The 24,504-nt window shown below is 41.2% G+C and overlaps 1 protein-coding gene across 1 annotated transcript in view; it reads left to right on the forward strand.

The window, feature by feature from the left end:
* HBP1 (HMG-box transcription factor 1) overlaps window positions 1-24,504 on the forward strand; it is a 66,891-nt gene that overhangs the window by 18,082 nt on the left and 24,305 nt on the right. The window contains exons 2-9 of the mRNA XM_073619667.1: window positions 7,113-7,296; window positions 9,130-9,358; window positions 12,450-12,582; window positions 14,479-14,590; window positions 18,488-18,600; window positions 21,383-21,539; window positions 21,881-22,025; window positions 23,787-24,101. Of these exons, the coding sequence (XP_073475768.1) occupies window positions 7,113-7,296; window positions 9,130-9,358; window positions 12,450-12,582; window positions 14,479-14,590; window positions 18,488-18,600; window positions 21,383-21,539; window positions 21,881-22,025; window positions 23,787-24,101 (1,388 nt within the window). The remainder of the gene's footprint in view (window positions 1-7,112; window positions 7,297-9,129; window positions 9,359-12,449; window positions 12,583-14,478; window positions 14,591-18,487; window positions 18,601-21,382; window positions 21,540-21,880; window positions 22,026-23,786; window positions 24,102-24,504) is intronic.

Below are 24,504 nucleotides of genomic sequence, written 5' to 3' on the forward strand. Positions count from 1 at the left end.
GTGAACATTCTAAATCTCTTCAGTAAATTAGCCTTGACTACTCCATATCCCTAATGTGAAGCTTTTTGAACTTTGGCTTTTTTTTTTTTTTTTTTTTTTGCAAAACTACAAACCTCTTCATGCCTGTTTTATAACAGAGGAGACACACTGGGATCATTGACTGCATTAGACACTCGGGATTCTGTATACACACACACACCATGTACAGTGAGTCAGATTAGTACAGATCAGACTGGGGTTCTCGGTCACCCTGTGCCCCTAATAGACACAGGGTTACTTAGACATAGGAGGTGCATGGGGAGCTGAAGCAAGGGTTTTACAACCTCTCCAAGGTATTTTGGGTTCCATGGGCCCTCCGCCCAAAGTGACTCCCGTCACAACGCCCATTGATGGGGCATTGTTCCTCTCACTGGCGCCCATCAATGGGGCACTGTTCCTCCCACTGACACCAGGACATTTTCTACCCCCACTGGCCACAGTCTGCCCCCCCCCAAGGTCTTAAGGACAGTAAACCGTCCCTTTGTTTAGAAAGTTTGGAGAACCTTGGTGTGGTGTGAGTGTTCTGAACCATGCCCAAGATCAGTTAAGTTACTGTACCCTGGACCACTTGGAAGAGGTGCTCCCGGGCGCAGTTCACCTAAAATCTGGTACTGTTTGCTTCAGTGTGAGTGCAAACTCTGTCAGAGCACAGAACTCTCCATAGAGGACAATGTATTGAGGCACGGATCACTGGTTGGCAAAGGAGCTCCCTGCCTGCTCTCGGTCTTTGGTAGAATGTATACTGAGTGGCACATGCGCAGTTCAGTTTACATTATAGCACAGTGCCTGTGTGCCAGGATGACTGCACCAGTCTAATGCCTAGTACACAGGATGAGAATATCAAACCAAAAATACAGCTTTAACAATAATCTGAGTTTGTACACAGCTTTCGAGAGCCGATCACGATAGTTCATGCAAAATTATTCAAAGGAACAAGCACAGAATTTTTTCTCGTCAATACCAGAACTAATGATTTTCATTTAATCAGTACAGTATTTTTCCGTAAAAAATGAGTAACCAAGACCACACATGCTCGGAAATGAGAGAATACAATACAATACATCATCATGAGAAGTTGTTTTCTGTCTTACGAGAAATTTCATAACTCTAGTAACCTGTTTGTTTTTAAGACTAGCATCCAAAAAAACAAGACGATCATTCATCTGATATTCTCATTGTGCGTAAGAGGCTCAACACTACTTGACAATGCTGCTGTCCAAAGGTGTCTGCTCTACTACTTCATCCAGAATGCAGACACTCTAAGGCCCCTTTCACACATGCGGACTGTTTAGTCCACCTGTCAGTTTTTTAGGCGGACCTGAACAGACTCTCCATACAGTTCTGTGGAGCGACAGATGTCAGCGGTGACATGTCCGCTGACATTACATCCACTCTGCTCTGCTAAATGCACACAGATGGAAACCCTATTTTCCATCCGTCTGGCGGATCGGATGAAAACGGACAGGCGGATCCGTTTCCGATTTTTACCCAATAGAGGAGAGCGGAGATCTGACAGGTCCATCTCTTCTCAGTGAGCAGACATGGACCTGTCATCCGCCGGCTAGGCGGATCAACGGAGTGATCCCTGCTGAGCAAAACTGTGATGTGTGAAAGGGGCCAAAGGTTTAAAGTACTATTGAACCCAAAAGAAAACTTTTATTATTAGAGGTCGACCGATATGGGTTTTTCTCTGGCCGATGCCGATATTTAGAGATCGCGGTGGCCGATGGCCGATATATGATGCCGATTTTTTTTGGGGCCGATATATTAGGCAGATTTTTTTTTTTTCTTTTTTTCCCTTCATCTCATAAAATCTAACAGTTAGACCCCTTTCACACTGGGGCGTTTTTCAGGCGCTTTTGGGCTAAAAATAGCACCTGTAAAGTGCCTGTAAAACTGCTCCCCTGCAGTCTGTGTGATATCCCGAGTGCTTTCACACTGAGGCGATGCGCTGGCAGGATGTTAAAAAAAAAGTCCTGCAAGCAGCATCTTTGGAGCGGTGTATACCGCTCCTCCACCACTCCTGCCCATTGAAATGAATGCGCACCGCTGCCGAAGCACCTGCAAAGCGTTTCGGCAGCAGCGCTTCAGGGGCGCATTTACCCCTTCCTCGGCCACTAGCTGGGTTATAAGCTCCCCGCTAGCAGCCGAATAGCGCCGCTAAAATGACGGTAAAGCGCCGCTAAAACTAACAGCGTTTTACCGTGAACGCATGCCCGCTCCAGTGTGAAAGCAGCCTTAAGTATACAGAAAATTTTTTTACATTTAAACATTTATTAAACAAAACAAACCTCCAATCAGTTCACTTGTATGTATAATTTAGATTAAAGAAAAAATAACTATATCTTAAATATTAAATACACAAAAACAGGTAATCAAAATTTGGACAAAAAAAATGGGCTAACTTTACTGCTTTTTTTAATTTCATTAGTGTATTTAAAAAAAAAAAAAATTGCGTTTGAAAGACCGCTGCGCAAATACCGTGTGACATAAAATATTGCAACAACCGCTATTTTATTCCCTAGGGTCTCTGCTAAAAAAAATATATATATATAATGTTTGGGGGTTCTAAGTGATTTTCTCGCAGAAAATACAGGATTTTTATTTTGTAAGCAACAAGTGTCAGAAAAGATTTAGTCTTTAAATGGTTAAACTGAGAACTCCTCCACATGGAGTTCAGCTCATTGATAAAAGAACCTGAAGAGATACAATGTATCTTCTTATCAGACTTGGCAGGCTGCCCAGGGAGGAGAGAAGTCTTTCCATAGATAATGTCAGGCAACTTGCATTGACTTCTATTACAGAAGTCATTTGCAAGTCCTGCTGAAGTTATCTGCTTTTTTTATCAGCACAATCAGCCAATATATCAGCTGGCTGACCTCTATTTATTATATTGCAGCTTACCAATTCTTAGATGTGATGTCTGTAATAGTTTTGTTTTTTTAGACTTTCTTTCCTTTATTTTAATTTGGTGATCTGGCCAGTAAGTCTGTTTTTCAAAAAGAACAAGCTCTCTTGCCGAATGCATCACTTATAGGAATGAGACAAACCATTTAAAACTTGAGGGGTGCTTACAATGATCAGCTTTTATTTATGTAAAACTGTTATCCTAATAGGAAAAACAACTGTTGTAACAGATTTATAAAGTGTGAGCTTTATAACACCGATCCAACCACAACAACTAGCATGTGCCCTGATCAACACCAGATCTGCAGTCAAGCACAGGCTGGAAACCCACGACTTTATCATTGAAAACAACATAGACTGCCTCTTCATTACAGAAAGCTGGCTAACATCCGACTGCAACACCATCCTAACTGAATTGGTGCCCGAGAACTACAGTATCCTAACTGAGTATTGAATAGGAAAAAAAGGAGGAGGCCTAGCAGTGATCTTCAAATCGCACCTTATGTTCACCAAACCAACTTTACAGAACTCAGTGACTTTCATGGAAACACTCTCACTGCATCTTCAAACAACACCTCAAGACACCATTCACATACTACTATGCTACAGACCACCAGGACCAAAGACCAATCTCCTTACTCCACTCACTGAATTCTTCTCATTACACACCCTGAAAACCAAAAACCTTCTGTTACTTGGGAATTTTAACCTCTGGGCAAACTCTGCCCAAGACTCTATCGCAACCGCCTGCGTCAACCAAATGGAAGAACTAGGTCTTCAACAGCTGATAAATGCTCCCACGCATGGTTCAGGACACGCGCTAGACCTCATCTTCAAACAGAATATGGACATCAACATATTTGACAACACTCCACTACCATGGACGGACCACCATGCTATCAAAGTTAAAATCACTAACACCACCCTCCAAAAACAGAAACACGCAACAACAACACACTGGAATAGATCTCAGAAGAAACTACAATCCGAACTCTTCAAAACTACATTATCAAACAAAATACCTTTTCTAAACTTAAACCTCTCAACGGAACAAACACTCAATTCCCTAAACAAGGTATTACTACAAACAGCAGACTCAGTGGCGCCAAAACGCAGAACACTCGTCCGCAAAAAAAACTTGAGCTGGTTTAATGGCACTCTCACCCTACTCAAAGAACGTAGAAGAGCTGAAAGAGCATGGAGAAGAAATCCTACCAAGGAAAACCATACTAAATACAAAGCACTCACTGTGAAATACCACAAGGCAATCTTCAAAGCCAAAAAAGAACATTTCTCGAACATCATCTCAACTGCCTTAAACCGTCCGCGGGAACTTTTCAAAATAGTCGCCCAGTCAATTAACCCAACCTGCTTAGAGCCCCCAGCAAACGATACTCAAGAATTTTGCAATGAGTTATCAAATTTCTTCATCGACAACATTCGGAAATCAATTCATCAGAAAATAACAACCAACCTCACTCAACCAAAGCAAAAAGAGGATATCGACACGAACATCACACAACCACCGAATTTCTCTTTGTCCCCAATCATCACTGACACGACCAAAAACATCAGCCTTCGAGACAGCACATCACCAAACGACATCATTCCCACAAAACTCCTGAAAGAATGTTCCGACATCTTGGCCCCTACCATAACACACCTCATAAATCAATCATTCAAAGAAGGGACTGTGCCAACCACCCTCAAGCAAGGCATCGTCAAACCCCTGCTAAAGAAACCCAATCTCGACCCTAAGGACCCTAACTGCCACAGACCAATAACAAGCCTCAACACCATCTCCAAGATTATGGAGAAAGCAGTAGTACATCAGCTACAATGCCACCTGGACACACACCAACTCCTGGACCCTCTGCAATCAGGCTTCCGCCCAGGCCATGGCACAGAAACAGCACTTCTCAAAATATGGGACGATGCCCTTGAAGCAGCAGATGACGGAGAATCGTGTCTCCTGGTACTGTTAGACCTCAGCGCAGCATTTGATACAGTGGACCACAATACTTTACTTGTCCGCCTCGCAGAAGTAGCAGGAGCTACAGATTCTGCTCTAAAATGGTTTGCATCCTTCTTAGAGAATCGCTTTCAGATAGTGAAACTAGGAGCGTTCACCTCGGAAACCCGGGCAATCTCCTGTGTAGTCCCTCAGGGCTCACCCTTGTCACCAGTGCTATTCAACATCTACATCCGCCCACTCCTCAATATCATCAGAAAAACGGACCTCTGCTTCCACTCCTACGCTGATTGCACCCAACTCTACCTTCGCATCACCGGACAAAAAGACCATCATCAGCAATTAGAGAAATGCCTCACTTTAATAGATGACTGGATGACCATTAGCTCCCTCAAACTCAACGGTTCAAAAACAGAACTTCTTCTCCTACACGCTAACAAAAATTCCAAAAATAAGACTCCGTGGACACCTCCCACCATCTTCGGACAGACCACCTTTCCAAGCACCAAAACCAAGAGTCTCGGAGTCATCTTTGACTCAGGAATGACAATGGATGCACAAATAGGATCAGTAGTTAGCGGATCCCACCATCTCCTCCGCCTGCTACGTAGACTCATCCCCTTCATCCCAGAAGAGGACAAAGCAACAGTAGTTGGAACAATCATCAATTCCCGACTCGACTATGCAAATTCGCTCTACATAGGATTACCCCAATATCAGCTTGTGCGCTTACAACTCATCCAAAACACGGCGGCCAGACCGTTAACAGGAAAAAAACCCTGGGAATCCATCTCCCCATCTCTAAAGAGCCTACACTGGCTAACTGTAAAGAATCGGATCACATTCAAGACCCTCTGTCTCACCCACAAATGCATACAAGGAAACGCTCCGCTATATCTCCGGGAGAAAATAAAACACTACACACTTAATCGCAGTCTTCGATCAGCTAACCAAAACCTCCTCATCATTCCCAAATACCGCTACAAAGCAAAGGGAGAATGAAGATTCGCAGTCCAAGGACCTCGGCTATGGAACGCTCTTCCGACCTACATCCGCATGGAAGAAAACCATCAGGCCTTCAGGAAAAAACTAAAGACCTTCCTTTTCTAAGAAGCTGACAACAGAGAACGCATCTAGCGCCTTGAGGCGATTCAGTTCGCATTTGCAGCGCTTTACAAATCAATCATTCATTCAGCTGTAGTTTGGCTTTGATTCGTTAGTGTATTTAAATCTGCTAGTCCATCTAACACTCCCCTTCCCCCAGACTGACAATGCTGCTGTCCAAAGGTGCCCCTGTGCTCATTTATCCAGAGTGGGGCACTCTAATACAGGAAGTGTGTTACTGACCAGATGACCAGGTAAAAACCGAGGAAAAAAGCCTTAAAAAATAGACAGCCACCTTATCTAATGATTGGTGAACTGAAATATTATACATTTTTGGTTTTGGGTTTAATACCACTTCAACATTACATAGGGGAGAGCTAGACAGCTGGTTTAAGCAAGTAAAAATAAAATCAGCAATGTTTAAATATTTTGCTCTGTGAATGAGAAGAAAAAGTGTTCTCCCAATATGGCTGCAAAAGTGGAAATACATTTTAAGAGTAAAAGTAGCTATTACTTGTTTACCACAAGAGGGCAGTATTGTCTAAGAAATGCCTAACTATATGTATTTATTCAACTGTTTGAAATGTTTTGAGAACCATTTCAATATAAGTTAAAAATGAATATTGTATTCTATATTCTTCATAAGATTTGTGGTTGAATTGAAATATTATTCTGTTAGTACAATTAGTTCCCCCCCCCCCCCCTTTTTTTTTTTTTCTGAAAGTCATGGCCAGTACTGTATAGCGCTGTTGACTCTTTGTCTTTTGAAGTGTAACTAAAGGCAAAACTTTAGAACACCTGTCTGTTTTTGTTGTCTGTGCCCGTTAGGGAGAGCGTCTCTCTGTCTATTTGCCCAGTTTACCGTTCTCTTCCAACCCATGGTTGCAGGAAAGAAATTCACACCCTCTATGGCCTGCCTTATACTAGCCATAAAAAAATACCTGTTATAGCGAGTATGCCTGAACCCTAATAACTGGCTTAGAACCTAGCTATATACTAGCTGCACTTGCTGAAATCTATCAAAACTATTGATGTATTTTTTCTCTCTTTTCATGGTATATGTTCTCTTTTTTTTTTCTTCTTTTTCTAGTATAAATGCTATAATATGGTGTGGGAAGTGAAGACAAAGGATATGTCCAACACAGTACAGAAAGTCCAGTTAGTTATGGACAAAAGACCTACAACAATAACCGAATCTGTGGAGATGCTGAAGTGTGATGAACGTCTCCCATCTTCTCCAGGATATGAGTCGTCTGATGATCACATGGAACTTGGTATGGGTTGTGCAATTATAAGTCTAATACTTATAATTATAAGAAGTATATAAATATAATAAGTCTAATTATAATCTAATACTAAGCCATGTATAGTAAGACAGAATAATGGTAAATAAAGTGTTACTAAACCTGCAACAGTAAAATCAGTCTGAATATGCAGCATAGCATGCTTGTTATACTCACTGTGGAACTTAAGGGGTTAATCCTCTGTATTGTGTAAAAAGGCTCTTTGATCCTGTATTCATAGATCCCCCCTACTGCAGGTTCTCTCTAGACAAGTCCAGATAAGACACAGGGTGGTACTGCTGCACATGCTTAGTTTGGTCTCTATTGCTGGAGAGAATATTTCCTTGTTGAGCTGAGCTTTTCAAGTCACATGGTATTGAAATCACACATGTGGGTGTGTATACAGATCCTAAATGACAGCCCAGTCCCCCCCTCGTCACTGGCTGCATGTAATGTAAATATCTTCTAAACGGTGCAAGTTTAGGAGATATTCTCACTACCTACAGGTAAGCCTTATTATAGGGTTACCGATAGGTAAATGTCAGCAGAGGAAGTTTACTTCCTCTTTAAGACTGGGTTCACGCTGACACGGTGCAAATCTGATGTGATTTTTCAGTGTAATTTCACAGTGCGATTACTGTCCTGACAGGTGTGATTCTAATGCAAATTAATGTGATTTCTGAGGGCATTTGGCAGAGCTGGAGATTAAATTTGCACCGAACCCCCACTAAACTCGAACAGGAACCTTTTTTTTTTTTTTTTTTTTTTTTTTTAACCGGATCAGAATCTCACATACATGTGAATGGCTTTCATAGCAAATAATGTTTTTTTTCAGATGACATGCAAATCTATTCATTTTCGGATCAGATCTAATCCGCATAGAATTTGCATCAGTGTGAAATGGGACTTAAGTGTAAGCCTCGGTATTGTAACTACATGTTTAGTACAACTCTGCACTATATTTTCCCCATGTTTTTGTCTTTTAAAAAAAATGCTGCAAGTAAAGAAAAATACCCGATGGTCTGTCAGAAATCCTGTGTGCTCCCATCTTCCTGTAGGGAGCTGACCACACTGCCTCAGCTGCATTATACAGAGATGAGAAGGAGAGGTGTCCTGTTGTGCAGCAGGGAAGTACTGAGCAGGGCTGACAACAATGATGGGGATTTTATTGCCGCAGAGACAAGGTGTTGTCAGTTCAAACAAGAAGTTAGAGGCACCCTGCTGTTTTGTAGCGAATACTAACTTTTTAATTTTTTTACACATCACAGAGGGTAGGTAGCATTGGAGTTATTTATTGTCTCACAAACTAACCAAGTTTTTTTTTTTTTTTTTTTTTTTTTTTTACTTCTTAAAAACCACATCATATTTTTCAGTTTATAACCTACAGTCCGGAACGTGTTGTGCATTGTTCTGTAATGTTTATCATAGTAACTGCTATAGTCAAAATACACAAAGTTGCTAATTGTCCATTATATTCTGAGAAAGTAAGTACAGTTTGGGGTTGAGTTACTAAAACTGAAGAGTGCTAAATCTAGTGCAGCTCTGCATAGAAACCCATAAGCCTCCAGTTTTTTTTTTTTTTTTTTTTTTGTCAAAGCTTAATTGAACAAGCTGAAGTTAGAAGCTGATTGGCTACCTTGCACAGCTGCACCGGATTTTGCACTCTCCAGTTTTAGTAAATCAAACCCTTTGCGTTCCTCTATGCAGTATGCACAGATTTGTAAAGTTGTCTTTTGGAATGCATTGCACAGTATAAACTGTCTAGGGAGGGGGGATGCGGAGTGTGTTATGTTTTTAATGTTTGCTTGGGGTCCTCTCTTTCAGATGATCTTCCTGAGTTGCAAGCTGTTCAGACTGACTCCACATCCGAGGTGTTTCACCTTGATGATAGTGTGTCACATCAGGAATATTCAGTGCCTTCTTGGAACCAGAATACCTCAGATATGTCGGAAAGTGCCTACTCATGTGACCGTGGGACAAACTGGCTGACTGAGCTGGCAAACATTGCCACAAGTCCACAGAGTCCTTTAATGCAATGTTCATTTTACAATAGGTATGAGTTGTGTCTGTCTGCCCTTCTTCAGCTCTTTGGGACTTGGCAGGAGAATAGGAGATTATTTCTTTGTTCCCTTCCTGCTTAATGAACAGTGAAGCAGCATCATTACACTGCTCAAGTCCACCTTGTGTTTTGCATTAAACTAAATCTCGCCTCACAAGCAATATATTTAGGTTAGGGTCCACATACACTATACAGTCTGATTGTACAATCTTCTTTAGATCTGCCAACAAGTATGTAGTGCAAAGGTCTGTCTGATTGGATACAAATTCATTGCATACGTTGGGTAGGTCCTCCAAATTATATAGATTTGGTAGGTTTGATTATATTGACAGACTTTAAAGTGGTTATAAGGGCTCAATGTTTTTTTTACCTAATGCATGCTATGCAATAAGAGAGAGAATCTTCTGGGTGCAGCCCCCCCCAGCCTCTCATTATGCTTACTTGAGCCCCATCTCAATCCAGCGATGTGCATGAGAGCAGTGGCTCCCCCGAGTGCGTGTCTTTCTCTTACACACACACACACACACACACCAGCAGCTGCCATCAATCACAAACAGTGAACCATTGAGGAGAGAGCAGGGACTGAGCAGAGCCAAGCTCTGTGTGTGAATGGCTTGCTATTGGGGGCATTGGGCAGGGAGGGGGGGTCCCAGTACCGCCAGCGGGGGAACCCAAAAAGAGGATCGGAGCTGCTCTTTGCAAAACCATTGCACAAAGCAGGTCAGTATATCATGTTTGTTTTTTAAAAAAATCTTTCCTTTAGAATCACTTTAATGTGCATGGTGATCTTTAGTCTACCAAAGGATATGAATTACTGGTAACAGTAGGTCTACTCATGTTATAAGTTGTAATGGGATCTTTTCACCAGTTTTCATACTCTTAGAGCCTCTCTTTGAGCCTGGCACAGGGCATTTTGGCCAAAACACAAGTGACTGGCATGGTCAGCACTCCTTTCCCTCACCTTCAACCAGTTTCTAACATTTAATCATATCGCTAAGAAATCTAACCCTTTAAAGGTAACCCCCTAACATTTAACTGTTGTAATTCTAAAAATTGATTACTATCCCTCCATCCTTAGGGTACTTTCACACTGGGGCACTTTTCAGGCATTTTAGCGCTAAAAAAAGCGCCCCTCATGCCTCCCCAGTGTGAAAGACCAAATGCTTTCACACTGGGCGGTGCGTTTGCAGGATGGGGAAAAAAGGCCTGTAAGTAGCATCTTTGCGGCGGTGCAGGAGCAGTGTATACACCGCTCCCAGAATGCCCTGCCCATTTCTTCTATACCCTGGCTCCCTCCCATGAAGCGCCCACACGGGTTTGGACCATGTGTGGCACATTCTCTCTGCTTATGGGTCTCCGTTAAATACTCGGCAGGGCTACTGTCCCCACACCTACCGTTGTTGCGTCTTACTCATTTCCATTATTTCCCCACAGCTGCGAGGACCCTAAACAATTTTCATGGTGGACAGATAATGGATTCACTGACATCTACTCTTTGTTCACCCCCCACGAGAATAATCACGTTTGAAGCTCTTCGATCTTCTCATGATATCCCCCTTAGGGAACACTATAGCTACCTTCAAATAAAACACTTCCTACAGCTACTTATAAAGGCCCAATCTACTCCATACACTCTGACCCACTTTGAACGTATTTATAGGGCTACATCCCATTCCCCAGGATTAATATCCTTAATCTACTCCTCAATCATCTCCTCCAGGAAACCCCCAGTGTGATTGTATCATCTCCAATGGGAGAAGGACCTGGGCAAACATTGGGATCCAGAGGACTGGCAGATCATGACGATATTTTATTTATTTATTTATTTCAGGTACTTATATAGCGCCATCAATTTACGCAGCGCTTTACATATACATTATACATTCACATCAGTCCCTACCCTCAAGGAGCTTACAATCTAAGGTCCCTAACTCACATTCATGCATACTAGGGCCAATTTAGACAGGATCCAATTAACCTACCAGCATGTCTTTTGGAGTGCGGGAGGAAACCGGAGTACCCGGAGGAAACCCACGCAGACACAGGGAGAACATGCAAACTCCAGGCAGGTAGTGTCGTGGTCGGGATTCGAACCAGCGACCCTTCTTACTGCTAGGTGAGAGTGCTACCTACTACACCACTGTATATATGGTAATATACGCCAGCCAGACTAGCTCACTTTATTCCTTCCTACTCCCCCCATTGTTACCGGGGGTGTTCACTGGAAGGTACAATGGCCCATATTTGGTGGACATGTCCGAAGGTATGCAGACTATGGGTCAGGATTTATACACTTCTACGCATTATGCTCCACTCTAAACTTAAGAGACCCCTACGAAACCCTCCTATGCAAACCAATTCTTGAACTCCTACACCCGGAACGCCAACTAGCTTTGCACCTCTTTGCACCTTTTTTTTTACCAATATACTGTTGTTCTATGAATATATGCACTTCTTTATGTTGTCATTGTACTGATGAACGCTGTGAAATGTATATTACATCCCTTTTTTTGGGATTCTCCCCTTTATCCTATGTTTGATGTAACCATCGCACTATTGCACTCTTCTGCTGTAATTATTTTTCTATTAAATAAAACTTTGTAAAAGAAATGAATAGGCAGCGCTGCTAAAGCGCTTCAGCAGCACCGCAACATGGGTGCTTTTAACCCTTTCTTCTGCCGCTAGCAGGGGGTTAAAAGCGCTATAGCAGCGGTAAAGTGCTGCTAAAACTAGTGGCACCGCACCAGCGTGAAAGTACCCTTAAACTCCTGACTCTAAGCCTAAATTGCTAAACCCCTGAAAGTTTGTACTTTATTGGTGCTGAATCCATGTAGTGACAAGTCAAGGGAGTAAAAGATCATGGCAATGATCGTCTTCACGCAGAGAAGGAATTATTGTGCTCATTGTTCTCTAGTTGAAGCAGAGCCTTATTTTGGGTTCTGTCTTTCTAGTACAAGCCTTAACCATCAATTATACGTATTTCATGTATGTTCCATTACCTGAAATGATAGAGCAATATACAGTAGGGTCCTGATGAAATCTACACAACTTATGTGACATGGCTGGTTCTTTTTGTTTTTAATAGATCATCACCTGTTCACATAATCGCTACCAGCAAAAGTTTACATTCCTATGCCCGCCCTCCACCAGTTTCCCCAAATGAGTCAGATCTATCCAAATGTGATTGGAAAGAAGAGACCTCAGTCAGACATGAGCGAGTGAGTTTCTATTTCTTAAGAATTATAAATAAAATGACTTAATGTACTAAGATCAAACTGGCTTTCTTGTGTTTTAGATGTTATGTTGTACCTATAAAAGGGGAGATTTTTGAGATTTCACAATTTTTGCTCTACAGAAGCATTACTTTAATTACTTTGAACTGCATTGAACCTTTCTACTTGTGATCGGCTGAAATCCCAGTTTGTTCATAGAACAGATCAGGATTGTAAAAACTTGTATATGTGTAATACAAGCCCAATTCCTGGGTCAGACCAGCGTGATCTACCATGGAAGGGAGGCGTTTTGTTGCACAGAGAAAACTACAGGTCTCAACTGACCTGTAGTAGTAGTAGTATAGTATAACTGAAGGTGAAAAAAGAAGAGCTGATGCTGGGAATCATGAATAAATGGTACACCACTTGCTGTAATGCACTTATTTTTATTTTGTTCCTACCTATAATGCACTGATTTTTATTTTGTTCCTACCTATTACAATTCTTATGTAAATACACATTGCTTTTGGGAAATCTAATAATAATTTGAGTTGTGTAGCAAAGAAAAAGAAAAAAAATTCCCAAAGCATTAGTTGTGTTTTGGGTGAAAGGTGATAGGTGCAGCATGTGGGTAAAGACACTACATATTACAGTTTTGTAGGAAAGTAGTACTGCGAGCATGAATAGCAGATTCTTGTATGAACTGTCATTGTAGTCCCTGACTTCAGGACTGTCGCAGGGAAAACATCAGTGTAGATAATGAACTGGGAACCTGCACTGCCCAATGCCCCCTGCAGGGCGCGCGACGTGCTCTGTGATCTGAGACTTGCCTGATCGGAGTAAGGGGTCGATCCCGACCCCTTACCACATGATCAGCTGTCAGCCAATGGCAGCTGATCATGTGATGTCAACAGAGCTGGTAATCGACTATTTTTTCTCCTCGCGCTGACAGCGTGAGAAGTAAAAAAAAGCCGTTCACCGGCGGCCAAGCTACTAAAGATCCTCAGTGCCACCTAGCAATAGGCAGCAGTGCCACCCATCAGTGCCTCAACAGTGCTGTACATCAGTGCCCATCAGTGTCACCTACCAGTGCCCATAAGTCCCATCAGTGGCCGCCCATCAGTGCCGCCCATCAGTACCGCCTTATGTGCCCATCAGTGCAGCCTATCAGTGCCTACCAGTGCTGCCTCATCAGCGCATATCAATGAAGGAGAAATATTACCTGTTGCAAAATTTTATAACAAACTATGAAACATGATTTTTTTTTTTTTTTTCCAAAATTTTCCATCTTTTTTTGTTTAGCAAAAAATAAAAATCCTAGCTGTGATTAAATACCACCAAAAGAAAGCTCTATTTGTGGGAAAATAATGGTAAAAATTTCATTTGGGTAAAGTGTTGTATGACCGCGCAATTGTCATTCAAAGTGCGTCAGCGCTGAAAGCTGAAAATTGGTCTGGGCAGGGGGGGGGGAGGGGGTTTAAGTGCCCAGTAAGCAAGTGGTTAAAGTAGCTTTCTGCTCCAGTTTGTAAACACAGATCCTAATAGGAGCATTGATTGCCACTTTAAGCAAGCTGCTAGCAGTCTTCCCGCAAGCTTCAAGAAGTGCTGAAGCCTGCTAGCAGCTTGTTTAAGGTGGCAGTCAGCACTCCCATTACAATCTATGTTCAACATTTACAAACTGGTACTTTAAAAGCTTCAACAAAGCTTGCTAGAAGCTCTGGAAATGCTTTGTAAAAGCTTTCTGTTCACACTGCTCTTATACAAACTGAAGCTGATGTGCAAGCCTGATTCATACGATTTAGCTGTTGCACAATTGCTAGTAACCCAGACTAATTTGTGCCGAATCAGCACTTTACTCAAATTTTGTTTATATTCTGTTTTTTGTTTTTGTGTTCATTTCAGGCAAACAGTGAATCGGAGTCTGGCATTTTCTGCATGTCTTCATTTTCCGATGATGATGATTTAGGATGGTGCCATTCTTGGCCACATACCATTTGGCACTGTTTTTTGAAAGGTAATCGACATGCTATTTATTTATTTTATTTATTACAGGTACTTTTTATAGAACTGTCAATTTATGCAGTGCTTTACATATACAGTATCTCACAAAAGTGAGTACACCCCTCACATTTTTGTAAATATTTTATTATATCTTTTCATGTGACAACACTGAAGAATTGACACTTTGCTACAATGTAAAGTAGTGAGTGTCCAGCTTGTATAACAGTGTAAATTTGCTGTTCCCTCAAAATAACTCAACACACATCCATTAATGTCTAAACCGCTGGCAACAAAAGTGAGTACACCCCTAAGTGAAAATGTCCAAATTGGGCCCAATTAGCCATTTTCCTTCCCGGTGTCATGTGACTCATTAGTGTTACAAGGTCTCAGGTGTGAATGGGGAGCAGATGTGTTAAATTTGGTGTTATCGCTCTCACTCTCTTACTGGTCACTGGAAGTTCAACATGGCACCTCATCGCAAAGAACTCTCTGAGGATCTGAAAAAAAGAATTGTTGCTCTACATAAAGATGGCCTAGGCTATAAGAAGATTGCCAAGACCCTGAAACTGAGCTGCAGCATGGTGACCAAGACCATACAGCAGTTTAACAGGATAGGTTCCACTCAGAACAGGCCTCACCATGCTCGACCAAAGAGGATGAGTGCACGTGCTCAACGTCATATCCAGAGGTTGTCTTTGGGAAATGGACATATGCAAGCTTTGCTTCAGAGGTTGAAGGGGTGGGGGGTCAGCCTGTCAGTGCTTAGACCATACGCTGCACACTGCATTGAATTGGTCTGCATGGCTGTCATCCCAGAAGGAAGCCTCTTCTAAAGATGATGCACAAGAAAGCCCGCAAACAGTTTGCTGAAGACAAGCAGACTAAGGACATGGATTACTGGAACCATGTCTTGTGGTCTGATGAGACCAAGATAAACTTATTTGGTTCAGATGGTGTCAAGTGTGTGTGGTGGCAACCAGGTGAGGAGTACAAAGACAAGTGTGTCTTGCCTACAGTCAAGCATGGTGGGAGTGTCATGGTCTGGGGCTGCATGAGTGCTGCCAGCACTGGGGAGCTACAGTTCATTGAGGGAACCATGAATGCCAACATGTACTGTGACATACTTAAGCAGAGCATGATCCCCTCTCTTCGGAGACTGGGCCGCAGGACAGTATTCCAACATGATAACAACCCCAAACACACCTCCAAGATGACCACTGCCTTGCTAAAGAAGCTTAGGGTAAAGGTTATGGACTGGCCAAGCATGTCTCCAGACCTAAACCCTATTGAGCATCTGAGGGGCATCCTCAAACGGCAGGTGGAGGAGCGCAAGGTCTCTAACATCCACCAGCTCTGTGATGTCGTCGTGGAGGAGTGGAAGAGGACTCCAGTGGCAACTGGTGAACTCCATGCCCAAGAGGGTTAAGGCAGTGCTGGAAAATAATGGTGGCCACACAAAATATTGACACTTTGGGCCCAATTTGGACATTTTGATTTAGGGGTGTACTCACTTTTGTTGTCAGCGGTTTAGACATTAATGGCTGTGTGTTGTGTTATTTCGAGGGGACAGAAAATTTACACTGTTATACAAGTTGTACACTCACTACTTTACATTGTAGCAAAGTGTCATTTCTTCAGTGTTGTCACACGAAAAGATATAATAAAATATTTACAAAAATGTGAGGGGTGTACTCACTTTTGTGAGATACTGTATATTGTACAGTCACATCAGTCCCTGCCCTCAAGGAGCTTTACAGTCTAAGGTCCCTAACTCACTTTCATACACATACTAGGGCTAATTTAGACAGAAGCCAATTAACCAGAAGTGTGGGAGGAGAGCAGAGTACCCGGAGGAAACCCACGCAGGCACAGGGACGTATATAGTTACATAGTCAGGTTGAAAAAGACACAAGTCCATCCAGTTCCACCAAAAAAAAAAAAAAATACAATCCCAAATACACAACCCTATACCCACAGTTGATCCAGAGGAAGGCAAAAAAAAACCCAGCAAAGCATGCTCCAATTTGCTACAGCAGGGGAAAAATACCTTCCTGATCCCCTGAAAGGCAATCCGATATTCCCTGGATCAACTTTTACCTATAAATGTTAGTACCCAGTTATATTCTGTACATTTAGGAAAGAATGTAGGCCTTTTTAATAATGAAAGTCTAAAGATTACATGCTTGTTTTGTTTATTGTGGGACAGCAACTGGTAAAGCCCTGAGACAACGCCATGGGCAAATTAGTTACTGGTATTTCTCAAATGCAGGTTTGATTACATTGAGGAACATTTTATAACTTAGTGTTTTTATATGTAAATGTTACATTTCAAATGGAATGTTTTCTCTAAACACTAGATGGCGCTCCAGGATTTATATAAACTATAAAACCTGTGAGATACTTATGGAATGTGATATCATGGATAAGCATTGTTGCTTGTGCATGAGTAATTTCTGGCCCTCATGTATGAAAGTGTTGTAACCACGCTACACTGCCCTCCAGATTTCACTGACAGCCCACACCTCTGTTGATCAAGACGTGCCATCTCCCTTTTTCTATTTGTGTATTTCAGGGTGCTATTGTCACATCCATGTGGCATTTCTGTCAATAAAAATTAGACATACCACTCTATATGTATATCTCTGTATCTCCTTGGCTGGGAAGCTGAGATCTTCTTTCTTTTCTTTTTTTCTTTTTTCTTTTAGGCTTCCCAGCCTAGAGGTGAAATCTGGGGATTTGTAGACCCCAGATCTCACTGTAAAGAGGACCTGTCATGCCATATTCCTATTACAAGGAATGTTTACATTCCTTGTAATAGGAATAAAAGTGATCAAGAAAGAAAAAAAAAAAGTAAAATGAAATCATCAAAATAGAAAAATAAAAGTAAAATTAACTAAAAAAAACAAATTAAAAATTGAAAGCGCCCCCATCCCACGCATGCTCGCTTGCAGAAGTGTAGGTCACGCCTGCATATGTAAACCGCGTTCAAACCTCACATGTGAAGTATCGCCCCGAACGTTAGAGTGAGAGGAATAATTCTAGCGCTAGACCTCCTCTGTAAAATCTTAAAGCATTGTCTGTGGGGGTTTTGAAGTACCGAAGTTTGGCGCCATTCCATAAGTGTGCGCAATTTTAAAGCGTGACATGTTGGGTATCTATTTACTCGGCGTAACATCATCTTTCACATTATGTAAAAAAAATGGGCTAACTTTACTGTTTTTGTGGTTTTTTTTTTTTTTTTGTTTTATTTTCAATGCATGAAACCATTTTTTTAACCAAAAAAAAAAAAAAAAACGTTTGTAAAAATTGCTGCACAAATGCCGTGCAAGATGAAATGTTGCAATGACCACCATTTTAGTCCCTAGGGTCTCTGCTAAAAAAAAAAATATAATGTTTGGGGGTCTGAGTAATTTTCTAGCAAAAAAAAAAGATTTTTTTTTATGTAGGGGAGAAGTGTTAGAATTGGCCCGGTAGGCAAGTAGTTCATCAAGTTATAGAATCGGAAAAATAGTGTTCATTCTGACTATCCATTGTAGTCACTTTTGATTTTTCTCAGGTGATTTGTAAATAATAGACCATAGAACCAATGCTACACTATACTGAGAAATCACACTGCAGCCCTTAGCAGTCAATTAAAATAATCAAGCCATTATGCGTTCATTTGCCAAGCATAATTATTTGAAGGGTTTTCACCAGACAATCAAGTAATCGTTATCAAGCCGAACTATTACTTGATTGAACCGTCCCTGTTCCATTGTATTGTACTTAGTGCAATTACCAGCATGGGGTCCTACTGAATGAGACAAAGCATTGCCAGAATATCTCCATGTGCCTCGCCATCTATATTTAGATTTTTATTTTATTCTGCAGCACTCACTTTTTTATTGTTCTACTCATCTTTAATCTTCAGGCACACGTCTATGCTTTCATAAGGGACGCAAGAAAGTGTGGCAGGATGTGGAAGATTTTGCCAAAATTGTACATTGTAGAAACGAACGTGGGACAACGATTGGCTCTCAAAAGGTAGTGCATTTTTTAATTTCCTACTTGCAGGCCTCACAAAAACATGGCAGGAAGTCTAACATACTATAACGCAGGCATCACTAAATGACGGACTGCGGTCCAGACCTGGACCGAGTGACAGTCCTGTGCAGACCGCTATGGTTGCACCATTTAGCTGCTTGTGTGTCTTTTTCTTCCAAAGCTATCGTCATCTTCACAGTGGGGTAGAGAGCGGGAGGTGCGATAGGTCGGGATGGAGGATGGGAGCTGCCCCACTTTTCAAGTTAAGTGGCCCGTTTGTTGCTACGACACGGGGCGCTCAGAGGCTACCAATTACCCACTGGTTTACAGGAGAAATTGGGAAGCTCCCGCCCCCATCCAGACCTATCCCACCTCCCATGTTCTGCTATGAAAGGTAGGACTGGAGGGGGAGATGAGCATACTGATGTAAAGGAGTGGGCAGGGCTGTGCTATTAAGGTGGACTGCTATGTAAAGGGGGACTTTGATATAAAGGGGGGCACTGAGATGTAACAGGGTGCTATAATGTATTGTAGGGAGTTAATGTAAAAGGGGGAGGGGCTATACTGTAATGGGAGGACTTTGATGTGAAGAGAGATGTAAGGGGGGGGGACTTGATGTAAAGTGGGAGCTGCTATGTGAAGGGAGGACTGTCATGTGAAGAAGGGGGTTCTATAATTTAAAAGGGGGCCTGTATTGTAAAAGAGGAGACTGTTATGTGAAGGAGACTTTGAGATGTAAAGATTGGGGCCTGCAATGTAAAGAGGGGGACTATGATGCAAACGTAGCAGTGTGATGTAAATGGGGAGGGGGGGGGGGGGTGACTGTGATGTAAAAGAGTGCACTCTGATGTAAATAAGGGGACTGTGATGCGAAGTGGGGAGCTGAATGATAGCAAAAACCTGTTATTCAGACCTCTACTGGAAGAAAATTTTACAGACCGGACCTCTGAATTTTAATTCAATATATAGTATAAACTACAAACTGCTGTCTAGTTCATGGAGTCAGAAGTTGGTGAGTTTTTTTTTTTATAAGGGATTAACACTGGCCATTTTAGTTTTATATGTGTTACTTTGTAGGCTTTTACAAGTTTTATTGCTCAAATGTTTGCACAGTACATATACACAGAGCTGTGTGTGCAGCATTGCGGAATGTGGTACTTTAATTAATGGTAAAATAAATAATTTCTTTGGCATAACACCATTTTTATGAGTAGTATACCTTATTTACTATTGTCTCACTGGCCACACATGGATATGTAAGATTGTGTTGTGGTGCAGAGAATTTGTGTTCTCCTACCCTATTATAAACTTGTGCAGCCTAGCATTCTATAGTTCCCTATTATATGTACTTTTCTAAATGTCATACTCTGAGGATGATATATCAGATATATTGGAGTAAACCTGGTACGGAGTCTCATGGCAATAAGTTTTATTGAATGTGCTGGGCAGTTGCACCAGTTTGCTTAAAATGCTTCTTGTATTTAAGGAGATTAGTTTTGGATGTGCTTTTCTGACCTGAGAAAAAAAAAATCATCCCAGTGTTGGCTATACTACATTTTGCTTTCCAAATTCCTGAACACATTTGTTTTTTTTTTTTTAAATATAATTCTTTATATTACAGTTATAATACCAAAGTTAATAGTGAGTTTTGATGAGTGCAAGTAATGTGCTAGATTTTTAATTCATAATCAGGTCTGTTTCTCACGGCTTCATTTTGTATAGGAGCAGTGTGAACAGCAAGCTTTTGACAAATCATTTCCAGAGCTTTCAGCAAGCTTTGTTGAAGCTTTTAAAGTAACATTTAACTCCAGTTTGTAAATGTTGAACATGGACCCTAATGGGAGTGCTGATTGCCACTTTAAGCAAGCCGGTAGCAGGCTTCAGTACTTATTGAAGCTTGTAGAAAGCCCGCTGAAGACTGCTAGCAGCTTGCTTAAAGTGGCAATCAGCACTCCTATTAGGATCTATGTTCAACATTTACAAACTGGAGTTGAATGGTACTTTAAAAGCTTCAATAAAGCTTGCTGGAAGCTCTGGAAATGATATGTCAAAGCTTGCTGTTCACACTACTTTTATACAAACTGAAGCCAGTGTGAAACAGGCCTAAGACACGATCTTGTCCGCTATTTTTTCTGCGGTATGAGAACTTGTATTTCTCAAATGTAATGTCTCTGCTGGAATATTTTGTTTAAAAGTACCATCAGACAGTTAAATGTGCAGGCATGGTCCAACCTACATCCGGTGCCTAAAGCAGACTATACGCAAGTTGCAAAAATGAAAGTTCTGTCGATCGAAAAAACGAAAATAACTCATATGACACCATCAATTGTTTTGATTTAAAAAAAAAAAAAAATCCAGCATGTTGGATCAGGCACTTGTGGCGTGAAAATCGCTGGCACAGTAATGATGCGAAAAATGAACAATTTGACAATTGACACAAATTTTGTTCATTTTACGCCTCGTCTATGACCAGCTTAAGTCTGCACGTAGCTGACCATTTGCATTTGGCCTATGCAAAAGGGTGGGGTGGGGGGGGCATTATACAGACATCTCCCTGCAACTAGACCAGATTTTCTTGTGCGAGTTCTGCAGGTACGTCAGATTTGACTGCCTGTCTATTCATGAGTTCTTTTAAGCCCAATGAATTTTTGCTCTTTTGGTAGCAGAGAGGCCACACACAAGGGAAATGATAGATTTTAGTGTCAGATTTTAATCCATGTCATTTGTAAGTCTTGACATTTTTCCTAATTTGTACACACTTTTGTCTACCATTCCGTTTTAGGGCTATGCCTCAGAAGGTCTGAAGCTGATTTCACATGAAGAGAGCGTGTCTTATGGAGAATCTGTTCTTCAGCTTACTTTTGATCCAGGTACAGCAGAAGATGGTCTGCTTACAGTGGCGTGCAGATTGGATCACCCCTTCTATGTAAAAAATAAAGGTACATTTCATCATTTTTAAAGTCGCATTACTTTTTTTCCTTTGTAATCCTGTTATCCTCTGATTTACCACTGATGGCTTCTCTAGAGGAAAATGGGATTGATCAAGTATTTCAAATTTTCAAACCCAGCTACCCTCCATCTGTGCTACACCTTTTATATACTGCTCATATAAATGTGGTTGTTATACTACCGTATCTGCATATATCTTGTGATGCTGCTTTATTCAAGTTTATTAAACCTTGAGATAATTTTCTTTTTAGAAGTTGGCACAAGCTAAATAGCTGCTCAAAAGGGCCTTGTGTACACATTTACCAGGTGTATTTCATGTTTTTGTCCCTAGGTTGGTCATCATTTTACCCAAGTCTAACTGTGGTTCAGCATGGCATTCCCTGCTATGAAATTCATATTGGTGATATTTGTCTACCTCCTGGTCATCCGGATGCCATAAATTTTGATGATTCTGGTGTTTTTGATACATTTAAAAGGTAATTTAGTTTTAATGTCTTCACCTAATTTCTGTACAGTATTGTCAAAGTGCATTCTCTTCATTGACATACTGTATATATGGAATGTACAGTATATGGATGACAACTGATTTTTGGAAAGTCCATGTACAGTGCCTTGAAAAAGTAATCATAGCCTTTGACATTTTCCACATTTTGTGATGTTGCAACCAAAAACATAAATGTATTTTATTGGGATTTTATGTGATAGATCAACACAAAGTGGCACATAATTGTGAAGTGGAAGGAAAATAATAAATATGGTTTTCAAAATTTTTACAAATGTGAAAAGTGTGGCGTGCATTTGTAAATACTTTGTAGAACCACCTTTCGCTGCAATTACAGCTGCAAGTCTTTTTGGGGATGTCTCTACCAACTTTGCACATCTAGAGAGTGACATTTTTGCCCATTCTTCTTTGCAAAATAGCTCAAGATCTTCTAGATTTGGACAGAGATCGTCTGTGAACAGCAATTTTCAAGTCTTGCTACAGATTCTCAATTGGATTTATGTCTGGACTTTGACTGGGCCATTCTAACACATGAATATGCTTTGATCTAAACCATTCCATTGCAGCTCTGGCTGTATGTTTAGGGTCGTTGTCCTGCTGGAAAGTGAACCTCCTCCCCAGTCTCAAATCTTTTGCAGATTCAGGTTTTCTTCTAAGACTGCCCTGAATTTTGCTACAGAATAATTCTCCTTCCACTTTACAATTATGTGCCATTTGGTGTTGGTCTATCACATAAAATCCCAATACATTTACGTTTTTGGTTGTAACATGACAAAATGTGGAAAATTTTAAAGGGTATGAATACTTTTTTAAGGCACTGTATGCACAAATTATTTTAGAGCAGATTGTCAGAGACAATCTGGGTTTTGGCCCTATGCTGGTTACAGTAAGTTGTCTACTTGGTGCCAAATTTGTTTGAGAATGTGTTTATATAGAGAACTAATCATGGCACCCAGTTAAGATGTAAGGTTGTGCTTATATAGTAGCCAAACTGGGAGGAAGCTTGAACAAAAAAGGAATGGAGACTGCCATGTCTTCAAATTTTATATGAAAGTCTCCAGCATGTCTGTGTTCTTTTGCTGATGTCTGTCTGCTAGCTTGTGATGAGCTAATGAAGAGTGTATGTATGTAAAGGGTTACCAAGGATGCCTTTATTTATATATATATATATATATATATATTACACAGGGCTTAAACCCCTCCCCCACACACCCTCCAAATCACATCAAATAGTGGGTGTGGTCATATTTCACAAACAGTAGGAGGGTCTTAAAGGGGCATTAAATATCAGGATTGCATTACATACAGAGTGCAGAGTTCATGGGGGTTACATACAGAGTGCAGAGCTGTCACTTGTAAACACAGAAACCAGACTTCTGTGTTTACAAGCGATTGTGGTGAGCAGGCACCAAAGGGTCTGAGCCAGAGGTGGTGGAACTGAATTCCACCTGAAAAAAAAAGCCGTGTGTGTGTGTGTGTGTGTGTGTGTGTGTGTGTGTGTGTGTGTGTGTGTATATATATGTATATATATATATATAATGATGCATCACAGTAAGGATAAAAGCTTGAGTCTATTTGATTTAAAGCAAAAAACATGCTGTCAGCTAACCAAAATACATGAGACTCTCTATTACAGAATCTTAACAGTTTACCTACATATATAGAACAATGCTATCTATTTTATAGTAAATCTGTAACAAATAATCCAAACTCTTGTTTTTTCTTTTCTATTCAGCTATGATTTCACCCCCTTGGACTCTTCTGCTGTGTATGTTTTGAGCAGTATGGCACGTCAGCGCCGGGCATCCTTATCCAATGGTGGCACTAGCAGTCCAGATCCTGAAAGCTCTAATGGCAAAGACTGTGCATCTCCACAAACTTCCTACTCTTCATTGTATAATAAAAATAGCAGGAGTCACAACTCAGGGACATCAAATTCTGTGATGGCCACATCTCCCAACAAGTGCAAAAGACCAATGAATGCCTTCATGCTTTTTGCCAAAAAGTATAGAGTTGAATACACACAGATGTACCCAGGAAAAGATAACCGGTAATGAATAGAGTTTTATCATCCTTATAAATGCTCATTAAGTGTGAAATATGAATGGCTACACAAGCTTTTTCACTTAAAAAATATTAGTTCAGTCTTCTACACATTATAAGGTTTACTTTGGTAGGGCTACTAACAAATCAGTGTAGAGTTGGGACTAATTAAAGCGGAGTTCCACCCAAAAATGGAACTTCCGCTTTAAGGGAAGGTGACCCCCTGACATGCCACATTTGGCATGTCATTTTTTTTGGGGGGGGGGGGTTCCAGCTCCCACTTCCTCGCAGTGCCGGAAGCAAGTTAGCCTCTCCCCCCTCCCTCTTGGCAATCATCTGGGACACGTCACAGGTCCCACATGATTGCCCGGCCAGTCACAGCGCACCGCGCGGCATGCTCAGTGCGTCCC

This window comes from Aquarana catesbeiana, linkage group LG03 (genome assembly GCF_042186555.1).
Source record: "Aquarana catesbeiana isolate 2022-GZ linkage group LG03, ASM4218655v1, whole genome shotgun sequence".
NCBI classification, from domain to species: domain Eukaryota; kingdom Metazoa; phylum Chordata; class Amphibia; order Anura; family Ranidae; genus Aquarana; species Aquarana catesbeiana.